At 39.2% G+C, this 18,560-nt stretch overlaps 1 protein-coding gene across 4 annotated transcripts in view; it reads right to left on the reverse strand.

The window, feature by feature from the left end:
• Positions 1–397: 397 nt before the first annotated feature.
• The window catches only part of nectin1 (nectin cell adhesion molecule 1), a 216,984-nt gene continuing 198,821 nt past the window's right edge, over positions 398–18,560 (reverse strand). For 2 of the 4 annotated variants that reach the window (XM_011482287.3, XM_011482289.3), the window contains one exon: positions 398–2,797. In XM_011482287.3, the coding sequence (XP_011480589.1) occupies positions 2,561–2,797 (237 nt within the window). In that variant the 3' untranslated portion in view covers positions 398–2,560. The remainder of the gene's footprint in view (positions 2,798–18,560) is intronic. The other 2 variants (XM_020708088.2, XM_011482290.3) reach the window with 2 other exon arrangements.

Genomic DNA, 18,560 nt, shown 5'->3' on the forward strand with positions numbered 1-18,560 from the left:
AATCAAGCTTAAATAACTTAAAAAATATTTATACATCTGCCAATGTGGATAGAAAAACGATCTTACCAATAATTCTAATTTTAAGAAAAAAATTCTAGTTAAAAAGAAATGTTTCCTTAAACTTAGATTTTTTTATTATCCAAAAACTGTCTCAATAAAACAATTTTTTCTTGAAACAAGGGTATTTTTATTATCTTAAGATTCAGCTTCGGCAGTGCAGATATGTTGTGGATGCCTGCAACTGCCTGCAAAATTAAATCAGCTTTCAAAAGACAACTTTGTGACTTCACGGAGAAAGACAACAAAGGGCATCTTTCTTTCTAAGAGCACAATTTAGGTAATTATTTGTGTAATCTGAAGCCAACGGGGAGAAGAAAAATAAAAACCATCCACAAAACCACGGATACTTTGTGAAGTTTAATGTTAAACTGCATGACATTTTTTTCCAACACTTCAGACACATTGTTATTAATTACAACAAACATAACCTGAAAAGCAAAAACAAAAACAAAAACATTTTCACATCATTTCATTACTTCAGTTTGGGAGGAGCTCATGAGGCTAATCATTACTCTGCTTTTGTCCTTCCCATGTATCATACAATAGTCATCAAAACAAATGTGCAGTGGGTTTGTATAAATGTAAGTGGTAAAAAATATGAAAAATTAAAGCTACATAGTTCCATTTTACAAAACAACAAGCTAAAAAGGTTAAAAGACAAAAACAGAAAAATGACATTTTAATGACATTCAAAAAAATAATCCAGTGAATGCTTCCAAGACAGCATTTCCACCGATATAATAACAAATAAAAAATACTGGCAAGGAGGGATGTCATGAATAATAAATGTGTCACAAAAAGACAAAGATGTGTTTCAGTGTTTTTCTTTTTCTATACAGTGGGTACAGCAATAACAAACTCCTTCAGTGGTTCAAAGCGGAGACCACTTCTGAAACTAAATGCTAGCACACACATCGAGCCATTGCAAGACAACAAGGTGAGCATGGGAGAGAGTCTCACACTATTTTTTTTACCCTTATCCCCCAAATACCACCACCGTTATGAGTAAACACTAAGTTACCTTTCAACATCGCAAGGATTTTAATTTTCACATTAAGCACAAACACAAGTTTTTAATCTTTTTTTTTTTTACAAACATCTGACATGGCAATAACAGAAATCGTGAACGGTCAGTTTATGAAAATTTGCGGTGTCTGGAGGGCATGTGTGTAGGAGGCAGTATCCTGAAATTGGCTTGTCAAGCACGTTAGCTTATGAATGGTATGAAATCAACAAAGTATATCATAACCTCTAAAAATAAGTGCTATTGTTTTACAGCTAAGCATTCTCTAAAAAAATACTGCAAGCTTCTCTTTTCACTCTTCATTTCTGCGTCTTTTTGCTTTATTAGTACAAATCACACCCCCAAAATAACATTTAAATATAGTAAACATGCGGACTTGTCCTTGAAAAGCCTTTCTCTATTTAAATTATGAAAAGAAACTTAAAAAAAAAGACAAAAGTGACTAATTTCTTTGAAAAATGTGATTGTCTTCACCTTCAACACCTGCTTTGAGGAAAACTGTTGCACAAGATCGCCAATGAAAAGGACCCACACAGAACCTGAGTTTCTGCAACAAACTCAAGCTTTTTCATAAAGATATGGAAAAAACAGCATAAGCTAAAGCGATAATGTAAACTGGGAAAGTGTAGCACAGCGCCAAAGACCAAACTCCTTTTTTCTGTTTCCCACCAAATGAGGTTGTTGCAATGTAAACGCTGGTTTGGAAGCAAATGACTGAAAATGTGTTTTATTTTTCGTAACTACCGATAGATAACGTAATGATCAGGATGGATTATTGTACTTAGGGAGAGAGTCAATACTTCTGAATCTCAAGCCCTTTTTTTTGCTTTGCACCTAATGAGGGTGACATTCTCCTCCAAAAGCCCCAAAAGCCAAGAGTCATCATAGCAGAGCGATCGTAAAGGGGTATGAAGGATTCAGTTGAAAAACCTGCCAATTCACACTTCACATACCAACCCCGTCGTTAACTGTAATTAACTGGGTAGTCCATGTCATCGTAGATTAATAGTCAGTTTTACAAATTACATGACATTTCATTTGCTTTTTTTTCCACCAGATCACACGTACAGTACAGTATATGACTTTCAAAGAAGCAAGCATATGATCGACGGACAAAGAGAACACGAACAAAAGAAGCACGCAGCGCTAAAAGGTGGAAAAGAAAAAGGAAAGAGAACAAAGTGGGTTTCTTTCTGTACACGGTTGGAAGGCTGGCAAAGAAGCAAAAGGAGGTGAGGGAGCGATAGAAGCAGCGGACAGGATGAGTGGGCACGTGAGGGGTGAAGGCAAGAGTGGTGGAGGTGAGCCGTTGGTAGTGACTAGCATCACGGGTGGGGTGGGGGTGGGGGTGGGGGGGGTCCTACAGCACACATCACAGGGGACGGCAGGAGATCTAGGGGCTGGAAGACTGTAGGTGAGCGGTGGATGCTCAGCAGAGAAAGTGTTGGTGGCGCCGTCGAGTTGCCTCTTGAGGAGTTACACGGATTGCTCTTTGGGGAAAGTGAAGGGAGCTCGGGGGCCGTGCGCCGGGAAGCTGGTGTTGGAATACATGGGCTCGTTGGAGGGCTGCTGAGCATAGGGATGCTGGGGCAGGAAGGTAACAGGAGGGTAGGTGGGAGCGGGCAGGGACTCGGGATGGGGCTCCGCATTGCAGGCGCGTTGGTAGCTCATGTATTCAGCTGCGTTCAGCTCCTCTGGATGCCTCCCCGGGTCCTACAGAAGACAGAGAAGATAAAAGAAGTACAATGACCACACATCCATGCTCATCATATTCTGAACAAAAAGCCAGAAAAGAAGATTTTGAAAAACTTGTAAACTCATGACATGTATGACAGGAACATTTTTCAGCTTGGCAAATTAAGTTTTTTTAAAAAGAAAACCTTCCACACACCATTGTATTTGCACCATTCTTCCATCACGTTTGAACTGAACTCCCACATACTCCTCCAACAATGATGAACCAACCCCCGACAATATATCCCAGTCACTGTCTGTATATGAGAACTGGACCGAGTGAGTTTGAAATCACCAATGGAAAATAGATTACTACCGACTCCAACAAACTTCAGTTAATTTGGTTGCCCATTTATTATGATATGGGCATCAGCATGTTGGAGCCAGACAATGTCAGTTAGCAGTGATTGGTCCGATTGGTTTAAATTGTCATTTCAATGGCAACCACTCTTGCCAATCATGTTGGAAGACCACGCCTCTTCCAATTTAAAAGCAGGCTCTGTCTTTTAAACATTTTGCACATTTGATGCAAGACCACATACTGTTATTGAGGAATCTGAATGGCCAGTTTATGACTTGGAAAAACTTGCACTACAGAAAATGCGGATTTGCAACAACAAGTTAAAAGGGTTTGCCGGTTAGAATGCTCATTTTGACAAACATATCCATTCATGAATTTTCTTAACCCTTAACCTTAACTTGTCTTGGGGGTGTCACTTAGTCCACTTCTAACTTACAGTCAATGGTTCAACAATTTTTTCATTATATTTTTTTCTGTATGCAAGCTATTCGAATTATAAACTGACCAATCAGATAAACTCGTTAAAGTCGGTGGAGCTGCTGGCCTCCACATCCAGCGTTCAAAGTGTTTGATTGACAGATTTCATGTAACGACTTCCAACAAGTTCAATTCTGATTGGTAAGAGTGGTTGGCAACAAACTATGTGACTCAGACTTAGACTGACTTGGAAAAATCACTGCTACTGATGTCGTCTGGCTCCAATATGGCGGCGTCTATATTGCAAAAAAATGGCAACTAAAAAGAATGAATTATGAAAAGAGCCGATGGTAAGCCATTTCTGCGGGTGACGTCACGCTCACTAGGTCCAGTTCTCAAACCAGTCAATGGAATCGACTCGTTCCCAACACAACAACAACCTTTGAGCTGAGAACTAATGAGCACCACTTCCAGTGTCTCTGGAAAGTTTGCCACTGTTATCGAACCAAACAGATGGAAATTGGGTTTTATTTATTCTGCAACCTCGGATTCAGGAGGAATTTTCAGGAAGATGATTGCTTGCATAATTTAGATGGATTAACCTATTTGGGTTTTTTGTTTTGTTTTTTAATTCTCTATAATGCTAAAAGATCAAATTGTTCAAGCAATTCATAACAGCAGCAGCTGTGGCTTTAAATGGGCCATATGTCTGCTGAGAGAGAACTCTCAGGCAGCCATTTTTAATGGAAGTTCAGCAGCAACGCTTTAACAGTTACTTTCCATGTCAAACAAGTGTGGAAACAGAGGAGGCTCTGACATCTCAGTCTGGATTTTTATCGGGTTGCCTAAATAATTCATTAAATGATTAAATAGATTCAGTAGAGGAGGGGTGTTGCCGGAGTTTTGTGGTGCAATGGGGACTTCTATGTGAACAATGGCAGAAGCAGCCCTTTATCATCCACATCAATAATAAAATGAAACAAAAAATTTTAGAGCAAAGCTACTGGAAAAGCCTTTTGAATGGGATGTAAAGCACTTTGAAAAGAAGTGCAGCTTCCCTGGATTACTGTGACCTGAATGACTGAGAGCCTGCGTCTTACAGATGCCACATGCAGACAGAAATCTTTGAGGCATTCTTCCCACCAGACTTTGTAGAAGTGACTCGTTTGCATTCCTGCCACAATCAATCTTTGCAAAACAAGAGTGCCCATTGTTCTGCCATTGCATCACAAAGCTTCAAGGGTCCATTGTTTGACAGCTCATCCGACGAGAAGAATGTTGTGCTTCCAGCTCAAATGGCAAAGCAATATTGGCTTTAGATCTTTAAGGAGCTTTGCACGCTGAGTCTCTCAGGGTGTTTCTCAACATGGAGATGATCCTGGGAGTCCAGTTACCTGACTGTAGGACACCAGGGGTGGTTGTCCTATTTTACAGAGCAGAGAAAGTTATGAGTCTCGTGTTGCTGCTGTGTTTTGAAGGGAAATTGTTAAAGACATAAAGGCTGATTTAATGTTATAAATCTTGCTTTTTTAAAATGAATTACGCCCCTGCATGCATCGGTGTAGGAGGGAAGGAAGATTTTCCTGGGATGATAATTGCATTTTTGTTACTTAATTTGCTTCCTCCTCCTTCTTGTCAGAGTGAAATTGGTCATTGAAGGTTTTAAATCTGGGCTTCTGATTGAAAACATGACTGTTGAGCCAAAACCAATGCTTCAAAATCCTTAAAAACACTGTAGATGAATACCTCAAAGCACAGAATTCATTTTTCATTGTTTCAAATTTTGAGGGACAGTTTAAAGTTTCTTTTATAACATCGTGATTTTTTTAAATCTTTTTGTGGTTACGTACCTTTCTAGACTGTTTATAAAAACCTATACCTTTGATTTGAAGATGCTAATCTTCTGTAGAGGGATAACTGTTTATATGAACGTATACTTGCAGGGTTCTCAAAGTTGGAATAGTTACACATGTATCTGTAGACTAATATTTGGTTTTCAGATTCTCTTCTTGCTCATCTGCAATTGTGTACCTAGAGACAACAGTGGGTTCCACCTCTGAACCCTAAACCAACTAAAGCACAGCAAGTGTGTCATGCCCTTGGAACCAATCAGAGGAGGCCTAGCTTCAGCAAAAGTGAAAATTGATCCAATGTGGACAGTTTCAGGCAGCATCCCTTTACAATGAATGCTATGTGACCATTTAAAAAAAACATTCTGATGTAAAAACAGACAAATTTAAGAGAAATAGAATTTGACACTGCATCTTGAGTCAATTGGCCTGACCTGCATGAAAGCTGCAAAAGAAGATTATACAATAGATTTGAAACTATGTTACAGATACCTTTTAACAGCTTTGGACTATAATATTCACTTAATGCTAACTTTGGGGTAAAAATAAGAAGAGCTAAGTTGTCATATAACACAAAGACAGGGTTGTTTAAGAATTCTGATGGTGTACAAGTGACGAAATTCATCCAAAGAACAGAAAGTGTTGGACTCTCAAGCTTTTCGTCATTCTTTCAGCTGCACAGTTGAAGTTTGGCCACAAAAAAGACGTTTCTAAAGGACGCTGACCCCAAACACTCATCAGAAACTGCTGTTATGCTGAAAAGTCAAATAATAAACAGCAGTAGGTCTGCCTGCTGGAAGTATGCTGATAGCATAAACATGTTAAGGAAGAACAGATGAGAGTAACGCATGAAAAAAAAAGTTTTACAGAAGCTTTTGTTTTGAGTTTCTTTGTATGACTTACATTCTGTTTTGATTTCAGAGAAACCACATTAAATGGAAACCTTTCTTTTCTTTTTGAACTCCATAAACTCCTTCCTAGAGGAGACCAGTTCAAAGAAATCCCAGAGAATCTTCTTTTGAAGTATATTTTCAGGAAAATAACCATTAAAGCTTTTTAGAAACCCCCTTACACAGCGAGTTTCCAATTTTAAAAGGTAGAAAAAAAGAACACAAACATCTGTCATCCTGTTTTACTCAACAAAGTTTTCTTCTTGGAGATACATTGCATTTTTTTTTAGCTCAAATAACCAGATGGAATGATGAAATGACTTTAAAAAACGTGCAAAATAAAAGAATGAAAATGGAAGAAGACTTACGGATGTTCCTCAAGCATCTCTACATCTACGTAAACGATGAGTCCGACTCTAAAAATGTGGTGTAGGCAAGAAAACCACAACAAAACTTTAACTTATTGTATCCACAGCACAAAACATGCACTCGTGGATGTCAGTTTAACACACACAAAAAAAAACCTGCCAGATCACAACATGGAGAATATTGAACATGAGGAATGAGTCCAAGAATTCAGAAACTGCATTCAGGTGAACATGTGGATAAAAAAAATGGGTGAAACCTGGTAAATCACACAGTGAGGGATGATAGTGACACGACTACAGCAGAGCTGAAGAAGACAAATGAGAGGAGAGGAGAGGTGAACATGTATGAAGATAAGCTTTCATGCACAGCCACAGATGTGCAAGAAAACTGCACATGATCTGCATTTTGGAGACAGTGAGAACAGCAAAGCTAATTTTTGTTGACGCATGGAGGATCTTCCACAAAAGTTTTGGGTTTGCTTCTCTTGTGTTATGTTTTGAACATTGTTTTGACTCAATGGTAGGTGGCTCTAACTCAACTTCTTGCAATTTTAATTTCTGCAAGTCAGAAAGTGTGTGACATGTGATAGAACTTTATGAGGGCTCATGATCCAAGAACTTGAAAAAGGGCTGATTGACGTCATTGCCATACGTCCAACGTATTTTCTACGAATATTTCTACAAATATTTTTCTTAATCTGCTATACTTCTTCACAGGGTTGCCGGAGCCTGTTGAGCAAAGGGAGGGTACCCTGGCAGGTCGCCAGTCTGTTGCAGGGTACACAATCAATGCCACACACACTCACACACCTAGTGACACTTTAGAGTAACTCATTAACATATAAAGCCCATTTTTCGATGGGGGGGAGAAAGCCGTATTCCTGGTAGAAAACCCATGCATGCACAGGGAGAACATGCAAACTCCACAGCTGAGATTCAAACCAGGGCCTTCACGCTGTGAGGCAAGTGCTGACCACTACACCACTGTGAAAAAGGAAATAATTTGAATCCTTTATCAACCCTAAAAGTTCAACTTTAATGTTTCATCTACAGACTCAAAAGCATCCAGCTGCTGGCACATGAATGACTTGGTTTCATTCTAGAGTTGAGCGTTTCAAACTAATGCTGTGGCTTCAAAGTGGTTTTTATGCAAATCCTCTGAATTGATTTGTTTGTGGTTGTGAGTTTGTTGTGCATAACAACAGTTACAGTAACAATCTGAAAGCACAAACGTTGTGTTTGGTTTGTGTTCCGACAGAAGTCCTTGTAGCTTTAAAGCTAAACTAAGAGCAGACTGCGGTGAACGTTTACTGCGACGACACAGGAGCAGCTATGGTCGTTTGCATTTCCTGGCCCTTTCATTTTTCATCGAAGGAGGGAACATTTGCACATTTCTTAAAATGTCAGGGTAATCATTTATGAAAAATGTAGTATCATGTCGATAAATGGACAGTTTTATTTCACTCCACACAGGGTGACATTTTAGAGATGCTCTTTTAAAGTGCCCATTCTCCAGGTTTTTCTCAGAAGATAGAAAATAAAGAGATGATCTTAGGGGGTGTGGTCTTGAAGTTCGTCTATAAACTAAAGGTTATTTTTCCTTATGTAACTGGGAAAACCAAAGTTTTTGCAAAATAAAATCTCTCTACGGATTAAATGTTTCTATAAAATTTTACAGAGCTGTATCTTCCTGGTTGTGTTCATCAAAATAATTTGAAAGTCTAAGCAGTGCTGTTAGTTGGGTAGCTTTTGTTTGTCCATACATTTTTCATGGCTGCGGTCTGTTTCACCTCCACTGATCCTACGCTGTGTTACTGCAGAGTTTCTCCATAAAAACTCTGGGCAGCGAGCCCAGGCGTTTTGATGATTTAGGTTATTGGCCTTTCTGACAACCTCTTATGGTTTTGAAAAGAAATTAAATGCAAAGAAGGTCTTTAATGGAAGACGTTTGGAGATTTATTCAGATTTCAAGAATTACACCAGCTCCGGGCCGGAGTTGTGATTATCTCTGTCATTATCTTCAATAACAAGAAATGAGCTAAAATGAATGCCAAGAATAGATCGTTATAAAAATTCTTGGCTTGTAGGAAATGAAAAGTAAAAGAAAAAAGAGGGTAAAGAGCTCGACTTTAATGGAAATTCTCAACAATAAATAGTCATAAGACACATTTTTAGGGCATATTTCAGTGAACACATTTTAGAAACAATGTCAACAGCATCAGTGAGCAGTTTAGTCTTTACATTTTTATGTTAAGGTTTGGGCTCACAACAACATATAAAAAAGTTAATTTTAAACACTAATACTGCATAAATATAATAGTTTAATTATTGTCATACAATTGGTAACTGCCTTCGTGTTGTTTCCAAGAAACCACTTTATTATTGATGGAAATAGCTTTTAAATGAAACACATTTTTTTCAATTATCACATCCAACAGGAAATATTTCAGACAAAACCGATTTTCTTTCACTTATAAACTAATGGAAAAAAAGAGAAACACATCATAAGATGACAGCGGTGAGTTATTTTTCATGTCAAAATGTTATTTGTTGAATCGCATTTTTTTAATTTCCTCAGCAGGTTAGGGTGAGCAGATTTTCATGCACTCAATACATATAACGAATAACATTTTATTATGTGTTACAGTCAAGTCTTCATATTTTGTTCCTAAAACGACACAAACTTGGGAAAACACACAGTACAAAATGTTGCAGTTCCGCAAATGACCACTAGGGGCTGGCTGAATTAACTCCCATGTAAAAATTTTATGTGCAGAGGATTTTAAGCTGAATTTAGTTTGTAATTGTATTTATTGTTTTGTTAGGGCAGTGACAGGGTTGGTTGGTCAAGCAGGAAGGGGCTGTTGAGTTGACCCCCTCGCCCCTGCTTTTTTCCCCATTAAAGGGTCTGTATCATGCTTTTCTTAAAGCTTTCAGAGTAAACTATATCCATATTTATGATAATATATTACCTTTGGCAAACTAAAGACTAAAGAGGGAAATAAGACTTTCCCTCCTTGTGGGTGTCGCCCTTTTCATGATGTCGACCTAGAGTCTGCCTCAGCAGTGTGCCTGTGTCTTGCCACCGAAAACAAACATCATCTGAAATGTTTTCAAAGATGGGCATCCATATTGTTCATATAAAAGGAAAGCGTTTAGCTGATCACCGCTTGCTCCATGGAGAAAGTGTGTTTGTGTGTTAGCCTGGGGGCGGTGCTGACACAAGGACTCTTCCTGGATGGGGCTGGTCCTCACTTATCTACGTCACAATGTGAGAAACCGCTTGTTTTTGTGAGTTGGGAGGAGCTGGTGCTCAGAGCGCAGGTTTTTAGAAGAAAGAGCAGTGATGCATGGATCAAAATACTACTTTGGGGTAGTTTTTTTTGGTGAGGAATTAACATTATAATACACTTATAAAAGCTCAAAAAAGTTGCATGTTGTAGGACCTTAAACCTCTTGTCTCCATCTGCAGAACAAACACAAGCTTAAGCTTTATTTACATGCATCGCTACAGGGTTTTCGTTGTCTGGGTATAGATGAATGTTAAGAAGAACAGCCAGGAGCGCAGGATACTCATGTGTGTCTATCATGATAATATAATGTAACTTGCATGCACCTATGATATGAGGATGATGCTGTCGTATGGTGGCGTTATGCCACACTCTCACTGTTGGTAAGGTTTGAATACTGGCTCCCTACTGACTACGCACAAATACTATGTACAGTGTGTGCAGATAATACATAAGTGCCGTGGGTGAGACGCAGACACACCGCCGAGGTTGACGTCACGGAATAGCACCCACGAGGACAGAAAGACGGTGCCTCAGAGATCGAGTTGTCTTAGTTGCGGGTAGGAAAATGAGGTTAACAAAAACTCATGTTCAATAAAAAATGTGTTATTTTGTGTGCCAAGGGTAATTTCGTATCATATATTTGGATATTGTTTAAAATAAAAGGCTTAAGAAAAGCATATAGGTCCTTTGAGACTTTAGGGATTTCCAGTATTTTACAATCTACTGCCAAGGGTGCAACCTAAAGGTGTAGGTTCCTAAATAAGTAAATAGGTGTGTCAGGAACTGGTGTAGGACCAAAAATGCATGAGACTAAACAGAAACTAAAATATTTACTAAAGAAACTCAAACATAAAAAAAAAAAACTATGGAGAAACAAAACCGGTGACAAAGAAAAAAGCAGAAATGATGACCTGACAATGAGGAAATGAATACTAGACACTTCTATCGTACTCTGCTAAAAAATGATCTGAAATTGTGTCAATAATGCATCTTTGTCTTCTAAAAGCTCAGGAGAGTTGTTCATGAGACACCGCATCTCCAGTATGTTCATTCAACAAATCTAGCAATTGCCAGGCCAGGTAATAAATAAAAGGTGGGCAGATGGCCAAGGAAAGCCAGTGTGGCAAACTAGCTAGTAGATGCAGACCTGCAGGAAGGCCTGTCCAACCTGACAAGGAGGTCTGACAAGAAGCAGGCCTGGAGAATCTGTCTGAGGACCACAGCAGCTGGAAAAAGACTCTAGAGGTGGAGGTCCAGAGTAGGACAGAAATGAAAGGACAGCACAGACAGTAAAGAGCAGAACCCCCCCCCCCCTCCCCACCAGATGTGACCTTCACCTGAACAAACAGCAACAGAACCTGCCAATCTAGAGCAGGACACTGCAGCACAGCAGGAGCTGCAGCGCAGCATCAGACTGAGTTAAATTCCACCGTCACTCCAGGCAAACAAAGGTCAACAGCATGCACATATGTACACGTACAAATGCCAGTGTACATGCAGAAGTGAGCAGGCACGTGTGCTGAGGAGACAAACAGTGTTCCTGAATGTGGCTGCAAAAGAGAGAAGCCAAACACGTCTTAAGTCAGGTTTTTTTTAAGCTTTTCTCCCTGCTGTCACCCTTTGCTTCTTCAACAGGGGAATTTTACAAAAAAACGGTGATCTGTTAGTCACTCTTAAAGACCCACTCGGATGCAATTCGTTTTTCCTAGTGTTTTTAATATGTTCTTGTGGCATTTTTCTCATGATAGAGGACATATATGGCTTCATCCCAAGAGAGTGTCCAACTTTTCAGAAGCCACCTAAAATCCGGCTTAAAGTCAAACAACAAACAGTTTGCATGAACTGCATGAACCCACAAATGTCAATATTGTATGCCACCATTGGATGCATGACTGTTGGAATGGTTCTGGTATTATAATGTATCAATTGACATGTCATTTTTGTGTAGAGACCACTCTATTTTACCCTTCAAATCTTACTGATCCTACTTATTTTGTATTATCAGTCATTCTTATTGTCGGTTTTATGTGTTGTTGTTTGTTGTTGGCAAATCTACAACTTACCCAGAGACTGTGGTATAAAATTTGATTTGCAGCTAACATTGGCACATTTACCAAAATGTTCACTAATGTGTTCTGTCCCTGTTCAAATACAAATTACATAAAAAAAATAAATGAAACTTAAAATTGGATTTATGGGCATATTTTTTATATATATTTGATACATTAGTTATTGTGAAAACATGTAGTCAAAGATCTCCTACTTATGGGTGATGGGAAGGTGGGCGGGGTTGCTTCACATCAATATTCCTGCCCAAAGCTCAGAGTTAACTTTCTATTGAACTATTGCTGCTTAACAGAAAATAAGTCCTAAAAAGGTTGTTGGATTTTGGCTAAAATGGTCATAGTCATAATTAAAAGACGACTGCTTCTACAATAGACCAAAAGATTATGGGAGTGGTTCTTTAAGGCCTGATATTAACCTCCATCAAGAAGAATTGGACATTTTGAAAAGGTCTGAACTCAAGTGGATGAACAATTCTCATAATTTCAGCTCAGTTTGGTGTTGATTGGCCTTTATACCACCTCGAAGCAACGTCCATTGCAAACAGGACCTTTTATGAATAAACCCATTCGAATTTCACAGCTCAGCCTTAACCTGCAGCTGACCCTGTAAATACAGATGACCTGTAAATACCATTAAATATGGTGCTACATAAAGAATGACAGCTGTCCAGGAATTGTTGAGTGCTCTTCTAAAAATCGTTTTCTACCACAAACCAGCATTGACCTTGAATCTCCTGCCCCTGTCAAGGTTCAAATATACATTTATTCTGAGAAACATTATCTGACATGGTTCTGTGTTCAAGGCTCAATAATTGTTTTGCATGTGGCAATGATTACCAGGAACCTCTACTTAGAATGTAAACGGAGAAATCTAAGGCGAAGCCAAAACTCCTGTTTGGACACAATTTCACAGTAATGCAACGAGTTACAAGATTATTTTAAGGATACATTTAAGGAAATTATTTAAGTTTTATCATCTAAACTTACACTGGTAACTTTTTTTATTGATTGTTTTGAGCCGTTATGTCCCAAATTAGAAGTTAGATTTGCTCCTATCTTTAAATGAAGAGTAATTGGATTTATTGACCTCACTCTTTTGATTTATATCCGCACCATCTGAGCTGTGGGCTGCATTCACCCAAAAATCAAAAGACATGTCAGGAGCTAGATGTAAATCAGCAAGCCAATCAATGGGGCAGGTTTTAAAAGTCTCGCTTATGCAAACATTTCCTCGCCACACTTTTTCCACATGTACGTGCAGCAGGCCAACGCCAGAAACCCGATTCTCTACGTTTTCCATCAGCATTGAAACTGTTCTCTGACTAGATTTCCTTAGTTGCAAAAATGAGTTTGAAAGAAAAATGGCACCTCATTTTTTTCTCCACTAAAGTGAACAAACATGCAGACGAAGGAGCTTCAAAGGCTTCATTTTTGTGTTGCACTATTTCTACCGCTGTGGTAGTAAAAAGGATGTTTGTGTCAGTGTGAGCTGGTTTGAAGACCAAGTTAAAGCTGCGGGCGGCATTCACTTGTCCTTGCCTCTGCCAGCCCCCACCCCTGTCAGGCCCCCGAAGCCACAACTGAGGACACAGTTTACAATCCTTTTGAGCTCCCAAGCCTTTGATCCAGCATGAAACTGCTCTCCTTTTGTGTTTTTTGATATCTCCGTTTTATTGGTTGCATTTCCTCTTTGGTTCACTTGCAGTCCCTTTATTTATTTATTTATTTTTCAAAAGTAGTTTCTTGATAATTTTTTCATATAAGTTAGATTAAATATCACTTTGTTGTGTTGGTTATAAATACAGTTGATTCTGTTTTGTTGTGAAATGTGCTTTGTCATGTTTAAATTCAAAATGGCTGCCTTTGTGAGGCTGATGAACTCTGAAGCTATGACTTTAGTGTATTTGACATGCATTTAGTCCATGGTGTTCACACTGGACAAGCAGGGAGGGGCTTCTTCTTCTATTTCCTTTTATACTGTTAACTAGCGCGTGTCTACTGGTTAAGAGGCTTGGTGCAAAATGTCGCAGTGGTGCAAATCTTGTGAATCTTTCTCCAGACCTTTTCTTTCACAGCTCTGTTCTGATATATGAAAGAATTGGTTTAATTTAATTCTGGCTGGGCACAAACCGCAATAATTAAAATGTCCTATCAATTTTTTCACACAGGTGGCACTTCCATGAGTTAAAAGTGCCATGCCACTGCCAAATCCAAGACTCTGGTTGGTCAAGGTTCGACCTTGTTTAACTTGCAATGCATGTTCAGTGGCCACGCATGTTGTATCTAGAACCCAGAAACGGTCGTATAAACATGCATTTCTATGTGTGATCGCGAGAGTTCTGAAAGCAGAAGCCCAAAACAGGCATTTATGAGCGATTCATAGACTTTCCATAAAAATGGTTGCTGGAACGCGCTTTGCCTAGGGGGGTGTGAACGCAGCTTAAAGGCCCGTACACACCGGGACGAATATTCGCCAGGCGTCATTCGCCAGCGTTTTTCGCCACGTTTTTTGTGTTCACACCCAGGCGATTTTCGCTGACGATGAGCCGAGCGAACATGCAATTTCATTCCCTGACATTAGATGGCGCTTAATGTAAAACAGAAACACTCCTGTACACAAGGTGGCGCTGCGCAACTTTACGCTTCTTAAAGTCGCTTTTCACTCAGAAGAAGAGAGCAAGTATTTACGCGCTTGTCAGAATAATACAAAGAAAACATGAATATTTCAAGCACCAGTAGCTCCAACTGGTGCTTGGTTCGGGGATATTTTAGAATGTCCGTCATTATTTCCTCGCGGCAGTGTAGACGCTACTCGGCGTCTATCTTCTTCGCTTGTATGTGTGCTCAGCAAGGCAGTTTTGTGTTTGAGCGCCCCCCAGTGGTGTTTTACTGTAACTTCAGAAGCTCCAGACACGTGTGCAAAAGCGCCATTTTCATTGGTCGAATAGATTTCGACGCGAGGCGTCAAAAAAAAAAAAACGAACCCGAGGCATTTTTTTTTTGCTGCTTTGACGCGTGGCGTTTCTTCGCGTCGGTGTGCACACTCTCATTGGTGCCCTTTGTTTAGTCAGAAGGCGTTAAACAAATTCGTCCCGGTGTGAACGTAGCTTCAGGCTTTCTGCCATTGTGGCATCCTTGGGGCTGATGAAAATGAGCGCCAATAGGAAAAAAGATTAATATCTATACCACAGTAACACTGTTCAAATCAAATATAACTTCATTGCATTTATTTGTTTTCAAACAGAGCTCAATTGTAGCTGAGTTCCTGCTTGTGAAGGGAAATTCACAGTTCTAATCGAGGTCGCCTTAAATTTCAGCGGTCAAATCCATGATTGACATTTGATTAATTCTTAATGTAAACAGTTACACTTTGTTGAGTGACTGTAAGTGAAACTACAAAATGAGATCTTTTTAATGGATGACAACATCACAACCTTTTCTTTAATTTTTTAGCTTTTTTCTGGGCGGAGGGGCACAGTGATTGTGTTAAACAAAAGAACTTTGCTGTTTTGGCCAAACTTTGACTTCAAATGGTGTTTCTAAAGGTCAAAAGTTGAGGTTCTGATGGATGTTGCATTAGATGTCAGAGGTCAAATCCATGATTGACTTATAATTATACTTTAACCTCTTAACCCTTGTGCTATCCTAGGCACTTTAACGTTGGCAGTTGGGTCATCTAGACCCACTAGACAGTGCTCTGAACCTTTTTTCTTCAATGATTTGTGATCTTCACTGGTGTTCATGGATTACTTGAAATCTTTGCACCTTTATCCACCTTTGTCATGGTAGGGAAAACACGTCAATGGAAGGGCGGGGTCATCTAAGATAGCACAAGGGTTACGACCTGGTGTCCACATACATGGACATCACATTTTGGGTTGTATTAGTACTTAACTCTGCTTAACTGGGGCACTGTGACTACGTGTGTAGACGGTTAGTTCCACTATTGCCTCAAGTCTTAAGAGGTTAATGTAAACAACAGTTACTTTGTTTAGTGACTGACGGTAAAACAACATTTTTCTTTAGCTCGAGGATCTCATTGTGATAAGATCCTCTAATGAATGAAGACATCATGAAGCATTTTGAAATTTGAACCACTTGTTTAGCTTTTTTCACATTGATTGTGTTGAACAAGATAAGCTTGCTATAATAGTGCAAACTTTGACTTCAAATGGTCTTTCTAAAGGTCAAAGGTTAAGCTAACGGTAGGCCTTTTGGCGCCTATTAGACCACATCTTCCTCTTTTGCTGTAATCACAAACCAAGACTCAAGATGGCACTGTTTCCAAAGGTCAGAGGTCAAAATCAAAAGTGGTTCTTCAAGTCAAAACTGGAAAATCACACGCCACATGTCGTAGGAAGAGATCAGCCACAACCATATGTGTTTGCCGCTGAAAGCGAACACAAAGGCATAAAAAAAATAAAAAATAACTGAGAGCCACTGCGATCCTCAGAGTGGAAACTCAGATTCATCATTTGCTTTGACGAAACCAAACAGGTTTTGTAACTGAGCCCGCGCTGTTTGCCACAGGTCGACTTGTGGCGGCGGACAGTTTACAAACACGAGAACAATGGCAGAAAATGGTTGGAAATCCAACAAAGTAGCTCACTCCAACAACTTTTAACCCAACTCTGCACTTTCACGGGCCCCTCAAAGAAACATCCGCCCACTCTGAAGAACAGAACCACCGAAAGGAAAGAAAAAAAATGTTTTTAATCCACAAAACTAGAAACAGTGAAATGGCAGTGACCTCAGTCAGAGCGCCACCTTTGCCAAAGCTTTTAGTTTAAATGAGGTCTTTTGTCTGACTGTGCAAATGTGAAATAAAAAGAAAGAACCTCTTGAATTTAAAGAAAATTTTACTTTAAAAATCGATGCAGGATTTGAATGAAGTCTGAGCTCATTTGAATCATGACCTTAGAGAAGCATTGCCCAAACAAGGCTTCATGTTTATTAATGGCAAGCGAAAATATCAAACAAATGTAAGAAAAGGGACTAACTAAAAAGATGCTCAATTTTATTTTTAAATCAGAAAAAAGGCTCATTTAATTCATTTTATTTAAGTATTTCTTTTACATAAAAAGCCAATTCATAACCCATGTTTTGTAAAGATGTGAGATAAAAAAGGAAAATAAAGACTAAATCAAGATTTTTTTTTATTGAAACGTTTTTTCTTTTTAACAACAAAAATTTGAATATTTAACTTGGCTCCAAGAATACAGCGGTGGTTGAAATTCTGCAGAAATTCATGGCCTCACAGCTGCATTCACACAAATTGAAACCCTAACAACAAAAACGGTCTGCAGGAGGGTAGAAAGAGCCGGAAGATTCCCTTATTGTTCCCTTGGATTCTCTTATTTTTTCCTCTTTGTGAAAACCATTTTAGTCAAGTGCAGATGTCTAGTTTTACATTTGCTCCCATTTATCCAGTCCTTAACCTTTTAACACCAGAGCTTTAGCTCCAGTTTTGACCTTCTTTCGACTACCGTAACTCTTCAACCGTACGTAATTAACGTAATTCCACAAGTGAAGCCTTGTGCAGTCATGCAACACTTTACGTTAGTGATGTGTTGCAAAGCCACTTCTCTGCATGTCAGAATCAGCTGATTCACTGTGATTGCATAAACCAGTGGTGTCAGAATCCAGGCCATGACATGTCCAACATGTTTTCCAACCAACCTGCCATTCAAGCGCCTATTTGCCTAAACACATCTGATCCAGGTAATCAGCTGCAGATAAGGTTGAATTTCTGTAAAATCAGCAGGAGGCCAGAGTTTAACAGAGTTAAGGTCAAAGAGCAGGTGTTATTCAAGTATTCCTTTTATCATCTCTGGTGTTAAAGGCCCAAAAATAACTCAATAAGTCCAGAAATTAGAAATATTTAGAGTATGCTTATCTTGAAATGTAAAAAGGCTGAGTTGGAAAATTCAAAATAGTTGATTGGTTGAGCATTTGCAGCCCCATCAAAGTGATAAAATGTGATTTGTGTCAGTAGTCAGGCATTCAATTACTTTTTTTGTGTGAATCAAAATAGGTTTCATTACCAACTGAAGGCTTCAGACGCCTTTATTTGAACTGACCCATCCTCCAAAGAAGACTCAAGGGTCCACCTTCTTCCATGATTCTAATAAAACTGCTTTCGTCTGACACCTCAGATTTTACCCACAAGATAAAATGTCCTTTGGGGGGTTATGTGGAGCCAATATTGACTGTTGTGGAGGGGGGGGGTTATTTAAGGATGCCTGGAGCTCAATTCTTGAAATTTCCCAAACAGACTACTTTAAATGCTCTACTCTTTGTCTTTCTCCAGACTCAAAATGTTGTAATTTTAAACGAGTAGCCTTAACACTGGTGTGTGAACCTCAGTCTCACTTTGCTTCTGTTGCAACCTTTCATGCGCTTTGGAGCATCTCTTGCGCAGTTATACAATTTCTCACAGTTCTGCTGTTGGTGGGACTTGAGTCTGGGGAAACACTCGAGTGGATGTTACAAAAAGTACTGGAGTTTTTCAGTACAACTGGAACTTCCAGCCGCCCGGAAAAGCAACTGAGTGTAAA

Source organism: Oryzias latipes, chromosome 13 (genome assembly GCF_002234675.1).
Source record: "Oryzias latipes chromosome 13, ASM223467v1".
Lineage (NCBI taxonomy): Eukaryota > Metazoa > Chordata > Actinopteri > Beloniformes > Adrianichthyidae > Oryzias > Oryzias latipes.